The sequence below is a fragment of the Sciurus vulgaris genome (assembly GCF_902686455.1).
Source record: "Sciurus vulgaris genome assembly, chromosome: 5".
Classification (NCBI taxonomy): domain Eukaryota; kingdom Metazoa; phylum Chordata; class Mammalia; order Rodentia; family Sciuridae; genus Sciurus; species Sciurus vulgaris.
Window position 1 is genome coordinate 55,354,570 of NC_136465.1, and position 17,778 is coordinate 55,372,347.

Consider the following 17,778-nt stretch of genomic DNA (forward strand, 5'->3'; position numbering starts at 1 on the left):
AAGAAAAAAAAAAAAAAAGAAGAAAAAAAGAAAAGAAATTTAAAAATTAACAAGCTGAACAAGCTGATTCTAAAACACATGAAAATGCAATGAACCTACAATAGCCAAAATAACTGATTTACAATACAGTGCGAAGGAAATTCAATAATTATTCTAACTAGATATACTTTTCAACAATGGTGCTAGAACAACCAGAGAGCTATAAGAGAAACAATAAACCTCTATAACTTTCCACCATATTCAAAAATTAAATTGATCAAAATAGATCACAGATGTAAATATAAGAGCTGAAACAATAAAATACATAGAACATAGGGGAGATCTTAATGACTCTGAATTCAGCAGAGATTTCTTAAATATACCAAAAGGCACAAATGTCAATAAATTAGACTTCATCAGAATCAAAAACTTTTTATCTTCAAAGCACACTGACAGAAAAATAAGCCACATTTTTTAAAAAAAATCTGAACCAGGCATAGTGGCACATGCCTGTAATCCCAGTGACTCAGGAAGCTGAGGGAAGAGGATCAAAAATTTGAGACCAGCTTTGGCAACTCAGAGAGGCCCTAAGCAACTTATTGAGGCCCTAAACAACTTAGCAAAATTTTAAAAATGAATAAAAAGGACTGGGGATGTAGCTTAGTGGTTAAGTGCTCCTGGGTTAAATCCACAGTCCCAAAAAAATAAAATAAAAATTTTTTAAAAATATGAAATGAACTTGTAACTAAAATATAGAAAGAACTCTTGCAATTTTAAAAAAGCACAATTTTTTAAAAATAGGCAAAATATTTGAAAAAACATTTCATCAAAGAAATAGACATTAAATAAACATATGTAAACACACTCAGTATAGCTAAGAAACTTTATCACTACGAGTTTGTTGAGGGGCCAGGAAAAATGGCGCACAACTGTAATCCCGGTGGCTTGTGAGGCTGAGGCAGGAGGATCAAGAATTTAAAGCCAGCCTCAGCAACTTAGAGAGGCCCTAAGCAACGTAGTGAGACCCTGTTTCTAGATTACATACAAAGACGGGCTGGGGATATGGCTTAGTGGCTGAGTGCCCCTGGGTTAGGGGCGTAGAAGGGATTACATAAGGGCATAAAGAAACTTTTTTTTTTAACAAGTCCACATATATTCACACTTGCATTATGTATGCATAAAACAGATTGATGGAAAAAATTTTAAGAAAAGTATGACAGTTGCATATGAGGGAACTCATTAACAGGGAACAAAATAAAAAAGAACTTTTCATTATTTGTCTTTCTTTGGATTTCAAATCATATACTGCCCACTCAGAAATTTTAAAAGCCAGGTATCAGAGATCATTCTTTTTTTTTTTTTTTTTAATTTTGTTTTGTAGTTGTAGATGGACAACATGCCTTTATTTTGTTTATTTTTATGTGGTGCTAAGTATGGAACCCAGTGCCTCACGGTGCTAGGCAAGTGCTCTGCCACTGAGCTACAACCCCAGCCCCAAGCAGAGATCATTCTTAAAGAGTATTATTTCAGCCCCATGTAAGAATTCTTTTGCTAAATTGCACTTTGATATCATGCCATAACCTGTTACATTTATCATATAAAAAGGATACTGATTACATCTGCCAATTATCCCTTTATTAGAATTCCACAGAAATATTCCTTTTAGACAGGTGAGGTGGCGCACACCTGTAATACCAGCAGCTCATAGGCTAAGGCAAGGATGGTTAAGTTCAAAGCCAGCCTCAGCAACTTAGCAAATAAAATAAAAAATGAAAAAGTGGGTTGGGGATGTGGCTCAGTGATTAAGCACCCCTGGGTTGAATCCCTGGTACCAAAAAGAAAAGAAAAATTCCTTTTAGAACCATAAAGCTTGCATTTTTAAACACACTTATCCATGACCCATCCTATTTTCCTAGCCTTTTCTGGGTGGGGGGCTAAGCAAGTGCTCTACTATTAAGCTACATCCTTAACTCTTTTTATGTTTTTAGATAGGATTTCATTAAATTCCCCAGGCTGGCCTTGAACTTAGAGCTGATCCTCCTGCTTCAGTCTCCTAAGTAGCTGGGAATACAGATGTGTACCATCACAACAATCTAGCTTTATTTTTCCTCAGTTTTTTCAGTGATTAAGTTGCACTGGGTTACACTATATGAAGCTCAATAAGCAATATTAACTTGCTCTATAATCCATTCAGTAATTAATTAAACTTAATAATGATTAATTCTGATCTTGCTACTGTAAATATTTCCAAAATGTGTTTCTCCAGATACGTTCAGCAATAGTAATATATTTGTTCCAGTTCACTTTTATGCTTCTAACTGGGCAAAAAAGATAATTTTAAGATCAAGCTACCTGAATTAATGACTGCTGGCATCATTAACCCTATAGTCTATGAAACTGCAAAACAAAATCACAAAGTGTTGCAACAAGATTTCCTAAAATAACATAATAGTGCTTTTTTTTTTTTTTTTTTTTTTTTGTGTGTGTGGTGCTGGGGATTGAACCCAGGGCCTTGTGCTTGCAAGGCAGGCACTCTACCAACTGAGCCATATCCCCAGCCCTCATGAGAAATTATTTTAATCCCAAACGTTCATTGCCCTATCTTCCTTTTTCTACATCTATCAAATATCTATGAAACAAAAAAACAAAAACAAAAAACACACTTACCAGTAGCATAGATGGCTTTGTAAAGCAAATAAATATTCATTAAAACTTTCAATAGGTTTCTCCTGCAGCACATAGTCAATGCGTTGGCCTCCATTCAGCATTCCTACATTGATGGGAGGGACTTCTTTAACTGCTGCAGAGGTCTCATCCATGTTAATATCTGGATACGGAAAAACTATCATAAACACCTAAGAGTTTTCAGCCCTCCAGCATTGTCCTGTTATTCCTCTCAGACTCCAAGTTTATCATATGAGCTACTCTGTTCAGAGAGCAATCTTCCATCTTCTTCCTCTCAATCTCCTTAAAGATCCTCCATCAATTACACTAATTTTGCCCAATCCCTTTTCTTTTGCTCAATGCATCGAATTACCTATACCTTCAACGGTTAGGTCATTTTGCCTTAAGTTTATAAACTAAATGCAAACAGGGATATTGCTCTCTAGGAAACTGAAAACTAAGAGTGAAATTGAGTGGAGAGTATCCTAGCTCATCCCCAGCAATGAAATTAAAACTGACCCACAAATATGCATATTCCTCCAGTAAAAGCAAGGCTCTTCACAAAGTAGGCTCATAATATCATTTCCATAATTTCAAAATGGGGAATGTTTTCAAGCCCAGTTAATAGCTTCTCTGGACATTTTCCCTTACATACAATGTTTTTGCCATTTGTGGCTATTAGTATAACAGAAAAGGTTAGCAGAGATGAAGGGCAATTAGGACTCATAGTATACAAAACAAAAGGAAAGAAGGCCCTTGGAAAATAAGAACTCCACATCATGGAGTATCCCCTTATTTGGCCTGATGCTGGTAATCAATGTGTACAGTGTGACTGACCACTGGACTTCTCCAAACTTGATTCAGGTTCTGCTTCAGTTTCCTCTGCAGTTTCTGAAGCTTGTAAGGCAGGGTATGGAGCTCGGGTAAAAGATTTCCAAGCCATCCGCAGTGAACCTAGTAAGTTGTTCTTAAGGTCCATACTCATCCTGGTCAAGCCCTCTCTCAATTCTGAAATATTTATGAATTAAGAATGTTAAATGTTTTACAAAGACTTTATAACCTAACAAGTCAGAACAGAGTGAATGAGTTCCATTTAGTTTGTGCTTGCCAAAAGGTCTAGAATTACCAAATTCTATACACAGACTTACCTAAGTGCATCCGCTTCCTGCCTTTATGATGCGGGATCAGCATTGGCTCAAATTCCACTCCTGGGACCACCATTGGTTCAATCCTATAAGCCACAGGATCAAACTATATAGGAAAAATAATAGTTATACTTACCTGTGCTAAAGACAATCTGAGGAGCTATAAATCTTAGGCAAGTGTAAGTTCAAGTGCTTGCTTAGCATGTGTACAGCCCTGTGTGTTCAATCCTTAGTATCACAAAGAAATTTTTTAAAAAAATTATAAGTTCACTTAAAATTTTTTTAAAAGGTACAGTTGTTCTGACCCACTACTTCCAGATCAATACTATTGTAATAACTTCTCATTACTACATAATGGTATAGAAAAAAACAAATCAATACAACACAAAATCACATGCTCTTCACCAGTAAGCCCTAATGTTCAAGTAAAACCACCATAACTATATAATGCTTACAGGATGGTAAATATTGAAGAAACCCTTGCATGTCGGAAATTTATAAGTGGGATCAATTCTTTTTAGTCCTCTGACAGTAAGGAACATTCCAATGGGAGATCCAAAGGCAAAGAATATTTCTGGTTTATAGATGAGCCGGGGATACTTTACAGACACCTAGAAGGAGCAAATAAAAGCATCTCTCACTAATAACAAAAGTTACATTTGTTTCTACCAAACCAATGGTAGCAGTAAAAAAACAATTAGTATTGTTACCTGCCCAATGCCAACATCTAGATATTCATCATTTCTAGTATTATCAGTACTACTGCAGAATTCAGATTCTTTGGAGATATTCACTGCTGACGCTGACTGTGTAGTTTGTCTATTAATACCCTAAAGAATATAAAATTGTTAAGTGGAGCTATTATACAGTAAAAATAACCAAATGATTATACAGGTTTCTCCTGGCTTGAAATGATACTTGGGAATGTTTCTAAATGGTAGCCAATAATTCGAGGAAGAAATCCTAAAAAAATAAGATAAAAACCACTAAAAATAGTAGTTGCCTTAATTATAAATTGACATCCCTGTGTATTCTAAAATGATGGAGGGTATAAAGTCATTTGGACAGCAGCTGAAAATTCAAGTACCCATTATGAGAAAAAACAATGGCAAAGCATTCTGGCAAGAAATGTCAAGAATTGCTAAGGGGTTCTATGAAGTTCTGTGACAAGATGTCATACCAGTACAGAATATAATCTAAACAATAAACCAAGAACTGGTCTTAAAAAAGAACTGAGACATCTGCTAAAAATTTGGAAAAAATAGTTAACTACTAAACGATGGAAAGAAATTCAGTGACCAGAAAAACCCAAAGTGGAAGTACTGTTACAACAGGGATAAACCTTAAGAACATTATGTTAAATGAAACAGGTCTGTCACAAAAGGTCACATGTTATATGATTCCACTTATATGGAATGTCTAAAATAAGCAAATCCATAAAGACAGAAAATAGATTAATGATTGATGGAGGCTGGGGGCAGCAGGAAGTAGGGAATAACTAAACTGGTATGGGATTTCTTCTAAGGGTGATGTATTCTGGAATTAGTGGTAATGATTACAAAATTTGTGAATATATCAAAAGCTACTGAACTGTACACTTTAAAAGGGTGCAGTTTATGGTATGTGACATGGATTTTATTTCAATAAAGCTGGTTCTTTAGAAGGTAGGAATAATCATGCAGATGTAAGACTCTACAAGCTAGTAACATTTTTAAGGATCTGGATAAAGAAAATGTATTTATTTTCTAAAAGAAGAACCAAAGATCAATTATCAAAAGAGCTTAGCTAAGCCAGGCACTGTGGCATGTTCCTATAATCCCAGGTACTGAGGAAGGCCAAGGCCAAGGAGGATCACCAATTCAAGGCCCACTGGGCAATACAGCAAGATACTGTCTCAAAAAAACAACAAAAAAACAAAACCTGCTTAGCTAGCCAGGCATGTGGTATGCCCCTATAGTCCCAGCTACTCATGCAGCTTAGGTTGGAGGATCCCCTGAGCCCAAGAGTTTTAGGTCAGTCTGAGCAACATAGCTGGAGCCCCATCTCAAAAAAAGTAAATAAAAATTGCTTAGCTCCCCAGAATAAACATCTCATAAAGCTCAAGTATATACCACAGATGTTAAAGAACTGCTTAGGCCAATGAGCTATATTAGGCACATACCACTGAATTTTTTCTGGTCCTGAAATAGTTTAGTATCTTCTTTCTTGGTCCTAAGGGAATTCCCATTTCCTGAAGATCTCTGTCTGTACATAACATCTAGGCAGAGAAAACCAAGTACTCTTATTTCTAGGCAAAATAAAATCAATTAAATATCCTGTTCCCTGAGAGGGATAAGATCTAAGCACTCTGTTGTTCTTTTCTCTATACTGCTGTGGCTTTTTGTGGTACAGCATTAATAACGTCAAGAAGGAAAGACTGTTTTATTCACAAAACAACCTAAAGAAGAACAGAAAGTGTAACTACAATGTCAATGATAATGATAGATAACACTGTGCTAAGGTTAAAAAAACAGCAACAACCTCGAGAAGTTGGTTATCTACTGACTTCATTATAGAAAAACCGTCTTGATTTCCTTGCTCTCTTAGATGTCTCATTTCTGAGGATTATACTCCTCCTAATGGACACAAGAGGTGAGAACATATAGCCAACACAGAAGCATAACACAAACAGATCAACAATTACCTCAACTTAATTTCAACTCATTTTATTAGGGAGGCCTCCCTTCGCCCTCTCAACACTTAGTTAACTCATCCTATTATACATTCTGATATCACTGTGTAGTTTTCCTTATTAGTTCCTATCATAACTGTAATTAATTACGTGTGATTATTTAATGTGTCTTTCTAACTAAACTACATACACATTGAAGTCAGGAACTGTCTTATTACCATTTCTATCCCTAGTACTTGGTATAGTATACCTGATCACACTTACTAAATATCTGTTAAGTGAATGAATATATATCACAAACTAGAAAAAAGCACAACCAAAGTGAGAAAAACAGAAACAAACAGAAAAGCAAACAGTTAACAGCAGATCACGGAAATATAAAAGGAAGAGTTGTAAAAGTTAATGTTCAGTTAGGGGTTTATTCTAGCCCTCCTGTTTTCTCTAAGTTGTGCTAATGTTTGCTCCATTGCTAAATGAATATCAATATGGCTCCACTGAAATTTGAACTGCTGTATAGCAAAGATCACTTTATATTATTAAATAAAAAGCAATGCTGAGCTGGGATTGTGGTTCAGTAGAAGAGCACTTGCCTACCACGAGTGAGGCACTAGCTTCGAGCCCCAGCACCACATTAAAGAACTAAAACAAAATAAAGGTAGCATGTCCATCTACAACTGAAAATGCTTTAAAAAAATGAACAATGCTAAAGAACATTTTTAATGATAACAAAGCGTTCATGACTAAAAAGTTTCTGAAGAGCAGGCTCTTAGTAAATGTGATGACAAAAATACTGAAAATGATTTGGCATAAAGTTTTACAAGGTTATTTTTACCAGAGCTTCCTTATCTACTTTCTCCTTTTCAAAGACATTAAAGAATTCAGAGAGTTGAAGTTTCTTCAAATCTTCCTCTAGTGTTGGTACATCTCCTTGATCCACAGCAATATTTAGTGAACCCTAAAAATTAAATCATAAAGCTTATATTCTCAAAATTCATTGAGTTTCCCTCAACATTATTTTTGTGATTTGAAATATTAAATTCCCATAGCAATATACCTTAACTTTAAAGTTACTTATGCAAATATAAATGAAAACTGACCTCCAACTTTTTGCAACTTCAGTAGAAAATACATTTTTAAATGAATGATTATCAAAATATTCTCCATCATTAACAAGTATTTACTGAGCTCTTATAAGGGAAACAGAGCTTAAGAAATAACACAGTCTAAGACAAAGCACCTTCCCTGGAAGAACTCAGTCCTCTAGAAGGAATTGAACACTCAGATAAAAGGAAAAAATACAAGATAGTATATGTGAAGTATCAAGTCAATAGTATCAATGATACATGTTCATAGGAACTTCATTTAATTAAGATATGTTTAAACATAAAGTCCCCCCCACTGCTTTCAAACAGAATTTCTATAAATAAAATCAATTTGCATCTAATTCCTTCTTCATTTCCTTCCACGTTCCAATTAGCACAATGATCCTACAAGTCTATTAACAGATTAGTAGTGATTATTATAAAAGAAAATAAGACACCTATGATTATTTTAGAATATGGTTAATTATTTGTAAAGCAATTACTATCTTGCTTCTATAACCCAAAAATGAGAGATAATTACCAGCCTCTTAAAATTAAAATAAATGTAAACTCAACATCATGTTATGATTCTAAACTCAGTTAAAAACAAAATACATCTAAAAATATAAAAAGCTTTACTATGGAAAACTACAAAACAACCTATCTGAACATCTAAATTACCTTTTCACTGTCAATATCCCCCAAAGAATCTTTCTGATTTGTTAGGATATCAAACAATATAAGCGAACCTATAAGTAAAATAGAAGAAAGAAGGGACAATTTCTAAGCATTAGCACTAAATGGCTATCTTTTATACAAAAAAAAAAGATATGAGCCAATTAATTATACATGTAAGCAAATCTACAAAGCAAGGGAATGCTTCCAAATTACCACCACCACCCTTTCCAACCCTTCCAAATTCATCATCACAGACCACTTTCAAAGACCTCTGAATCTGATACTGATAAAAAGACACTGCTCCAAAAAATAAGGGTTCTTAAACTGTCATAATCCTCCCTGGTTACAGAGAATTAATTTGTTACCTAAACTATGACCAGCAATGGATACGCCCCCTTTGAAATCAGGGTTCCTCTGCAGAAAAAGTGTGTATATTCGGTTCATTTCAGAAGCTACTGTGTCCACAATAGTCTGACAGTAGGTGGGGCTATTGTAGAAGAAGACATCCAGAATTGTGTCATTGGTGAAATGCCGGAGGCGGTTAATGCTGGGCAGGGTTATTCGCTGTAGATCTCTGAAAAAAATAAAAGATATTTTACATTACATAACTACTTCCAAATAATTATCTAGTTGAATCTTCAAACGCAGACTCAAACATTTAAAGATACAACAGACAACAATCAATTTTTTGTTGTTATTGTTTCTGTTTTGTCACTGGGGACTGAACCCAGGGGCACTTAACCGAAGAGCTATGTCCCCAGTCCTTTTTATTTTTTATTTTGAGACAGGGTCTTACTAAGTTGTTTAGGGACTTGGTAAATTGCTGAGGCTGACTTTGAACTTGTGATCCCCCTGCCTCAGCCTCCTGAGTCGCTGGGATTACAGGCAAGTGCTGTGACACTCAGCAAAACAACTATCGGTTTTATAGGAAAACAGTGGGAGAAATATGTTTTATGAGCCAGTAACAGGTAACCAGCAATATTCATAGTATAAAAAACCTTAAAAAACAACTTTATTTCTTCAAAATATAAATAGCAAGAAAATAATAGAAGTAATAAAGAGATTAAGAGAGACTTAAACTTATCATCTAACTGTAATGTATGGACGTTATTTGGACCTCAGTTTAAAACACATGTGTGCATATTTATGTGTGTATCTATGTATGTATACATATTAAATATAAATTACATGTATTAGACAATTGGAAATTTGAACACTGGACATTTAATGATATTAAAAATACTTTTAGGGGTGATATTTGCATTATTTGATATTTGCTTAATTTTTTTAAAAGTCCTTTAAGATGTACAAACTGAAATATTCAAAAGTAATATGGTGGAAAGAGGAGTAACAGAGGAGTATGAAGACAGGGCAGAACCAGTCATGAATTGAAGCTTGTTGGGACTAAGTAACTGATATATAAAGATTCATAATATATACTATTTTGGTACACAAATTCTCTATAACAAAAAGCTTATTAAAAAGATATAAGACTTTTTCTAGAACTCTCAGCATTAAGTTTTTTTTCCTGCCAAGTTAGGGATCATAGAACCCAAGGCCTCACCCTGGCTTTACACTAGGTCTGCCAGCATTGCTTTTTAACCCCTGAATGACAAAAGGAACAGTGCCCTCACTCAATGAAGGATTTTTAAAAACAGAAAAAGGTGAGATTATCAGATGCCAAAGGCAAACAAAGCTTATATTTAGCAAAGGAAGACTAAGGCTAACAGTCTATAAATCAAATTTCAGTTAAAGCTTTTTCAAAATTCTTTGACAGACTCCTCAAATAATCAACAGGGCTATGTGTCCTTCATAACTTCCTAATGCTAGCTCAAATGTTAAAGAATGTGGACTTTATACTTATTTTTTTTTTCCCCTGAGGGGCAGGGGATTCGAACCCTGGCCCTTGCACATGCTAGGTGAGCACTCTACAAAATGAGCTATTTCTTCAGCAACAACTTTATACCTAGTAAGAGCAATACCACAGTAGAGTATGGGGTACATGGAACATACTCAAATCACAGGGTATTATGACACAGAATCAGAAAAGTCATTTCCAAGACCAGCATGGAAACAATGCTATTTCCTTTATCTTAGAAAAGTACCTGCTAGTTCTATTCTCGAACTAAACATATTTCCTTCTGGAGAGTACTCAGTCAGATATCCTCAATACAAGGCAACCTTTTCTGTTACTACAAACAAAACTGTTACAAACAAAACTACAGGTCTTACGCTTTTTAAAAAACTATCACTTAAAAACACTGTGCTAATTACACCTCAAATTATAAATGCTAATAATTTAATTTAGGGCGAGTTCTTCCCTTTTCCACAAATTTGAACAACCACTATTCAAATATTATCACAAAACTAAAAACAAAACTTTGTACATCTTGGGGTATAGTTGGCTTTTGACAATTTGAAAACTGAAATGCTAATAAATGACAGAAAGTAATGTATGTCTTTAATGCTTAAAAAAATAATAAGAAGAAGCTTTTAAGAGTACAGAAACCAGGCACATTGGCTCATGCCTGTAGTCCCATCTGCTTGGGAGGCTGAGGCAGGAGGATCCCAAGTTCAAAGCCAGCCTCAGCAACTTAGTGAGGCTCTGAGCAACTCAGTGAGATCCTGTCTCAAGATAAAAAATCAAAGGGCTGGGGATGTGGCTCAGTGGTTAAGCACCCCTGGGTTAAATCCCAGTACCAAAAAAAACAGTAAAGATAACAGAGTAAAACACACTGAAATATACAGCTCTGTACTTCTAACCAGGGCTAATTAAAACAAAGAACTGATGAGCATTTAATAACTTATCTCTATAGTCAGCCATAGCAGAAATATCCCTAAGCATACTGATGATCAGAAAACATATTACAATCATAGTTAACAATTCAAGGACAAAAGGCATCAGAGTTGGGGATGTGGTTCAGTGGTAGCACGTGTGCCTAGCACACATGGGGCTCTAGGCTCGATACTCAGCACCATATAAAAATTTTTAAAAATAAAGATATCGTGTCCACCCACAACTAAAAAAATATTTATTAAAAAAAAAAGGATATAAGGTATTACTCACACATCCACACCAGTAGAATGTAATGGACTGTGCCAGTTGACTGGAAGAAACTCTACCCTTCCAATCTGTTGATTTTCCTGAGCTTTTTTAAAATGTGTCTGTAGCAAGTTCAAGGAAACACTGCGAAAATCATTAACTAGAAAAGAAAATCAACTTATGTATTAATAGTGGAGCAATTAAGAAACAACAAATCTTGTAGTAATACACCACTTAGCTACATTTGATTAAAACACAAACTAAAATTAGTAAAGTAGTATTCAGGAAAAACTAAAGGTATATATTAAAAAATATTCCCTTAATATAAAACTTGCTCTTACCATACAAAATATTTCATCAAAAGAAAAGTTAGCCAGGCATGATGGCACATGCCTGTAATCTCAGCGCCTCAGGAGGCTGAGACAGCAAGATTGTGAGTTCAAAGCCAGCCTCAGCAAAAGTAAGGCACTAAGCAACTCAGTGAGACCCTGTCTCTAAACAAAACACAAAAAAGGGCTGGGGATGTGGCTCAGTGGTAGAGTGCCCCTGAGTTCAATCCCCGATACCCCCGCTCCCAAAAAAACAGAAAAGCTAACTTCAAAACTTCTGTGTCACTGGAACTACTAAAGCATTTTTAAAAATCACATAACTATATGTCAATCCATTTGTAGTTAGGTTCCTATCCTAACTTTTCTGGTTCTTCCCTCCCAACCCCACATGTTCATTGAAAGGATAGGAAGAAGGAAAAAGGGACATTCTCAAGGGAGAGTGTGGGTTCACTCAGAGAGAAAAAGGACCTCTTTCTGGTTCTTACCAACCACACTACCCAATACTTCAGATTTAAAAATATGTAACCTGCTATTCAAAATTCATTTTACATTGATCTTAAGAACCATCAACCAATAGAATAAAACTAACTCGAACAGACTCTGACTACTACCAAGTTTTAGAGGATATTGCCTTTTAAAATCAAGTTATGCTAATGACTTAAATCTTCCAACAATAATATCAAGAGGTTTATCACAGTATGAATTAAAAAATGATTAAAGCTTGTTATTTATTTAAACTTTATCACTTTTATGGCACCCTTTAAATTTGGAATGGTTAGAAATAGGAGCATTATACCATAACATTTTTTTACAGGGACTAAGAATTTGTTCACTCACTTAAGAACTGCTGGTTAAGAGTATAAACTATTAGCCTCAGGAATTTATTAGCACTTTAAGTATAAGCTAGGAAGCTTTACTGTCTTGTCACCTGTCTTTGGCTCTCTAAATCTTATTATGCAGCTAAGACAACAGACCAAAGTAATGCTTTATTTCAGCTAACAGTAGCAGTTCCTTTAATTAGGATCTAACTTTACATGCTTTGCAAACCTACCACACTGTACAATGCTTCGAAAGCGGAGATCACAAGCTGGTCCAATCCCATGGACTACAAAAACCAAGTGATCTATTTGTAAAGGTTCCCCTATAAATAAAATTTAAAAGAAAAAAAATTATTCTATATAATTAATGTGTCCTAAAATCAAATATCCACATAGAACAAATTATAAATGAGCAAGTTCAAATACAAAATAATTTAAAGTACCCGAAATATCCCTGTTTAATTACTTAGTAATAGTATGCAGATTTGACTTTGTTTCTCTTTTTATCTCGAAGAAGTCTATGAAAAATGTTTTCAGGTTTTTAAGATGTTTTACTTAACTGCAAACTTACAGAAAACTAGAAAAATGTACAGAAATTCCCATCAATTTTTACAGGTTCAACTTCTTAAACAATTGCCACATTTCTTTAATTATTCTTTTATGCATGTGTACACACAAATTTTTCTGAACCATTTGGGAGTAAGTTGAATACATCATCAAGTTTCATAAGCCATACTTAATTAAGGTATTAATATGTGTGTTTCCTGGGGCTGGGGTTGTGGCTCAGTGGTAGAGTGCTTGCCTAGCATGCATGAGGCCCTGGGTTCAATCCTCAGCACCACAAAAAAATAAAATAAAGGTATTGTATCCACCTACAATTAAAAGATAACAACATAAAAAAATATATGTGTGTTTCCTTAGACTATCCTCTTGCATAACCACAGTACAGTTACCAAATTCAGGCAATTTAGCATTGATAGAATACTTTTACCTAATCTTCTATTTTTATCAATTGTACCAATAATGTCTGGTACATTGTTTTGTTTGCAATACTAAGGATTAAACCTAGGGTCACATGTATGCTATGCAAGCACTCTATCACTGAAATACATCCCCAGTCCTCTGTTATATTTTTAAAGGCTGAAATTTTAAACTCAGCTGGACACACTGGCAAATGCCTATAATCCCAGCTAATTGGGAGGCTGAGCCAGGAGGACTGCCATATACAGCCTGAGCAACTTAGCAAGACCATGTCTCAAAATACAAAATAAAAAGGGCCTGGGGATATAGCCCAGGGGTAGAATGGCCCTGGGTTCTATCCCCAGTATCAGAGGAGAGGAAAAAGAAAAATAAATTTAAACTCATCTTTTAAAAATTACAATCAATTAAGATTCTAAGAAACAAATCATTTGTTCTGCAAAATAAACTTTTGTGTGTATCCAGGAGTGTTCTACCTCTGAGATCCATCACCAACACTTGTTTTTTTAAATTTTATTTTGAGACAGGGTCTCAATGAGTTGCCCAGGCAGGACTAGAACTTGTGATCATCCTGCCTTGGGCTCCAAAGTAGCTGCAATCACAGGCATGCACCACCACACCCAGCTATAAAAGGCATTTTATAATCCAGTTAAACACAGTTAAAACCAATCATAAGTGACGCTAATTAGAGACCAAAAGATGATCATTAAGTTCTTTTTGAAAAAATGGTTTTTTCCTTAGTTGAAAATCTTCAAGAAGTTGGGCATGGTGGTGCACCTCTAATCCCAGCAGTTTAGGAGGTTGAGGCAAGAGGATCACAAGTTCAAAACCAACCTCAGCAACTTAAAGGGAGGCCCTAAGCAACTTAGAGAGACACTGTCTCAAAATAATAAAAAGGGCTGGGGATGTGGCTCAGTGGTTAAGTACCCCTGGGTTCAATCCCCTGTATCACTGCCCCCTGACGCCCATCAAAAAAATTCAAGATAGGAATTGCCAGTAACAAATTTCTAGTTAAACAGGTGAAATAACCAGTTCACCTATATTTAATGCTGCCAAATTATACCCATTCCACATGTCCTCAGCAACTTTAAATAAATTTTTATCTAAAAGATAAAAAGAGATGCTAAACTTATCTCAGAATAAACCTATGATTAAAGATCATTTTAAGCCTTGAGGTAATCCAAATCCACAGAAAAAAGGTCACACTTAAAAAAAATAAACAAGTCAGGTGAGGTGGTGTACGCCTGTAATCCCAGCAACTTGGGAGGTTAGGCAGGAGGATTGCAAGTTCAAAGCTAGCCTCAGCAACTGAATGAGGCCCTGAGCAACTCAGCAAGACCCTATCTCTAGTACAATACAAAAAAGGGTTGGGGATGTGGCTCAGTGATTAAGTGCCCTGGGTTCAATCCTTGGTGCCAAAAAGTAAAAATAAAAATAAAACATAAATATATAAGAAAATGATTAACAAATATTACCACAATGAATGTCAACAGAGATGTTTTCAACTCCTCTTTTCACTGTTCTTGGTCGACCTTGTTCAGTGGGTGTTGAACCCCACTCATCACACCCTGCAATTGGCTGGTAATGCACCATGAGCTTAAATAGAAAAAGATCAGAGCAGTATAGCCTTTATTACAATCATCTCTATATTATTTTGAAGGATAGTAACCTAACCTTAAATACATATAGTCAAGTTTCAACTGGAGTTTTGATATGCAACTTCTACAGCTTGAAATAAAAATTCTCAAAATATATTAGACTGGGGCTGGGGTTGTGGCTCAGTGGTAGAGCACTTGCCTAGCATGTGTGAGGCACTGGGTTCGATCCTCAGCACCACATAAAAATAAACAAAATAAAGGTATGGTGTTCATCTACAATTACAAATTAAAAAAAAAATTAGACTAATATAGATCTTTCAAAAATGTCACACACATGAAAGATATGCTCCCATAATGTGTCAAGTAATTTTCTTAATCAACAGGGACATAATTTTCCCTACGAAAATTCTTTTAAATGAGCTGAGAAGGGTTAATAACAGTAGTAGGTCTAAGTTTCATAATGATAAGCTCAATACACAATTTGTCAAAGGTTATCCTACATAGAGAGTCCATAAAAAAATAAGCCAATTAAGTTTTCCTTAGTAATGTGATAAACCCTTAATCTCAACATCAGAGAAATGCTTTTATTCACTTTACCTTTGGATTGTGTAATATAATAATTTCTCTGTTGGGAGATTCCAGTTTCTTTTTCCATTCATCCAAAGTTACAGCAAGCTTGTATGTTTCCTTAAAAGAAAACACATTAATTCATTAGACTTCTCTAAGAGCTTTTCTATTAAAACGGAACTAATTTCAAGAATACTATAATATTAACAAGTTTCAATAAGAATATCATTCTCAAATTTATCAAATTTAGTTTAAGATTGTTTTAAAATTACAACAAAGAGCATAGGACAAAGAAAAAAAATCATTCCTAATTCTATCACCTAGATTACATAATCACTATTCATCATTTTATAGACTATCAACAACAGCAATGTTCTACTCCAGTTTAAAGAAAACAAATCATCAATTTTCAGAGTAAGAAAAATTAAAATCAAAAAGATCAAATCCTGTGTTCATGGTTGAAATATTAACAATGACCAACTTTAGGGAGATTTTTACATTTTAATTAGGGAATAATAAAGTTTCCATGATTTTAAAATCTGAAATTAAAACTACTTTATCCTGAAACTAACTTATGAAAATAATGCTATGAAGTATGATACAGATGGAACCATTCTCTGGAAATTTCACAAAATAAGTCAGAAGAAGAAAAAAAGATTATTAAGTGAGAGAAGAAAAAAAAATGAAGAAAATGATAAAAAAGGCTAAAAGCAAACCTCTAAAACTTGACTGAAGCTTTCTGAGTAGGGAACATATTTATTGTCTTTGTCTCCCTTGTAAAACCAGGTGCATCGTCTCACTTCTGACGCAAGTTCATCCCAGTACACAGCATACCTCATCCTCTCCCCCAAATGAACATCGTATCTGCCCCCATCAGTGGGGACAACTCTGCCATTACAATCTTTTCCTATTAAAAATCAGAAAGGAAAAAATAAAAAGAATCTGAAAGGGGAAAAGAATTACATGTTTCACAATATATTTCCCAAAATACAATTACAAGTTACACTCTAATGTTATGAAACACATGGAATAGCGTCTACTTGGCTAAACATTAAGAAAAAAAAAAACAGAAAAAGCAAAAGACAGGGAGAATAAGAAAGAAAGAAAGAAAACAAATTTAATCCACATTTCTTCCTGGTTTTAATGAAACATGGAAAAAAATACTACTACCCAGTTTTGTTCTTTTTCTAAGGAAAGATAATAAGGCCCCTATAAAAAAGGGGTTGGGGGCTCAGGGTGTAGCTCAGTGATAGAGTGATTGCCTAGCATGTGTGAGTCCTTGGATTTGATCCCCAGTACAAAAAAAAAAAAGTTATGTTTTTCTGAATATTTGGCTTGAGGAACTAAAATGCAAATTAATGCTAATCATGATCACATAGTGAAACAAGCATTATTCTTATATCATTAAAGAAGAAAAAACAACTGAAACATTAGAAAGCTCACTCTCCAGAAATTCTTTCACCCTACACATACTCGTCATTAACCAAAACTGAAACATAAATTAGAATATAAAAATATTACTGGATAACTCTGCAGATATTATAATAGGTACTGTTTTCAAGACACAGAGCAAGTTCTTGAACATTATACTGGGCACTAATATGGAACTCTGATATAAAATTTTGTAAGAAATTACTTAACTGGCTGGGGACATAGTTCAGTGATAAAACACTTGCCTGGCATACCTGAAGCCTAGGTTCTATCCCCAACACCACAAAATAAATAAATAGGGGGGCGGGGGGAAACAAAAAACAAAATTAATAGGAAAAAGCTAAAATTTATTTTTAATAGCACTTTACAAGAGCTATTACATTATAGTTTGACTGAGATGAGTCTTTATTACAAGCCATCATTATCATCCTACCAGAGCCATATGCCTCTTCCAGTTGCTGTGAATCCTCTGAGTTGAAAGGAATCCATGTCTCCTTGGAATCTATTATTTTACAATAAAACCAATGTGGAGAAACCGGTTCATACAAACTGCCAGCATCCATGTCTATTAGTTCAAAGGAACTACATGAGTTTGGTGATGGGGAAGGATCTGACTGAGATAACTGCTCCTGGTGTGATTCCACTGATGACATTTCGCCCTCTAAAAGACAAGATAAAAACGATCAGGAAAATCATTCTCCCTCTATTAACAGTGTAATTGCTAATGTTGTGCACATGCATACACACACACAAACTATTCACTTTAAGAAGTCACTTCTGGGGAGGAAAAAAAAA

At 34.9% G+C, this 17,778-nt stretch overlaps 1 protein-coding gene across 4 annotated transcripts in view; it reads right to left on the minus strand.

Annotated features, from left to right (window-relative positions):
* DDHD2 (DDHD domain containing 2) overlaps positions 1-17,778 on the minus strand; it is a 29,130-nt gene that overhangs the window by 10,080 nt on the left and 1,272 nt on the right. For 2 of the 4 annotated variants that reach the window (XM_079140644.1, XM_079140643.1), the window contains 15 exons: positions 17,417-17,644; positions 16,269-16,459; positions 15,583-15,672; positions 14,863-14,983; positions 12,643-12,732; positions 11,287-11,422; positions 8,585-8,793; positions 8,223-8,290; positions 7,292-7,414; positions 5,950-6,045; positions 4,499-4,618; positions 4,244-4,399; positions 3,792-3,894; positions 3,481-3,651; positions 2,647-2,806 (listed from right to left, as the gene is read on the minus strand). In XM_079140644.1, the coding sequence (XP_078996770.1) occupies positions 2,647-2,806; positions 3,481-3,651; positions 3,792-3,894; positions 4,244-4,399; positions 4,499-4,618; positions 5,950-6,045; positions 7,292-7,414; positions 8,223-8,290; positions 8,585-8,793; positions 11,287-11,422; positions 12,643-12,732; positions 14,863-14,983; positions 15,583-15,672; positions 16,269-16,459; positions 17,417-17,636 (2,054 nt within the window). In that variant the 5' untranslated portion in view covers positions 17,637-17,644. Of the gene's footprint in view, positions 1-2,646; positions 2,807-3,480; positions 3,652-3,791; positions 3,895-4,243; positions 4,400-4,498; positions 4,619-5,949; positions 6,046-7,291; positions 7,415-8,222; positions 8,291-8,584; positions 8,794-11,286; positions 11,423-12,642; positions 12,733-14,862; positions 14,984-15,582; positions 15,673-16,268; positions 16,460-17,416; positions 17,645-17,778 lie in introns of those variants that run through there. The other 2 variants (XM_079140645.1, XM_079140646.1) reach the window with 2 other exon arrangements.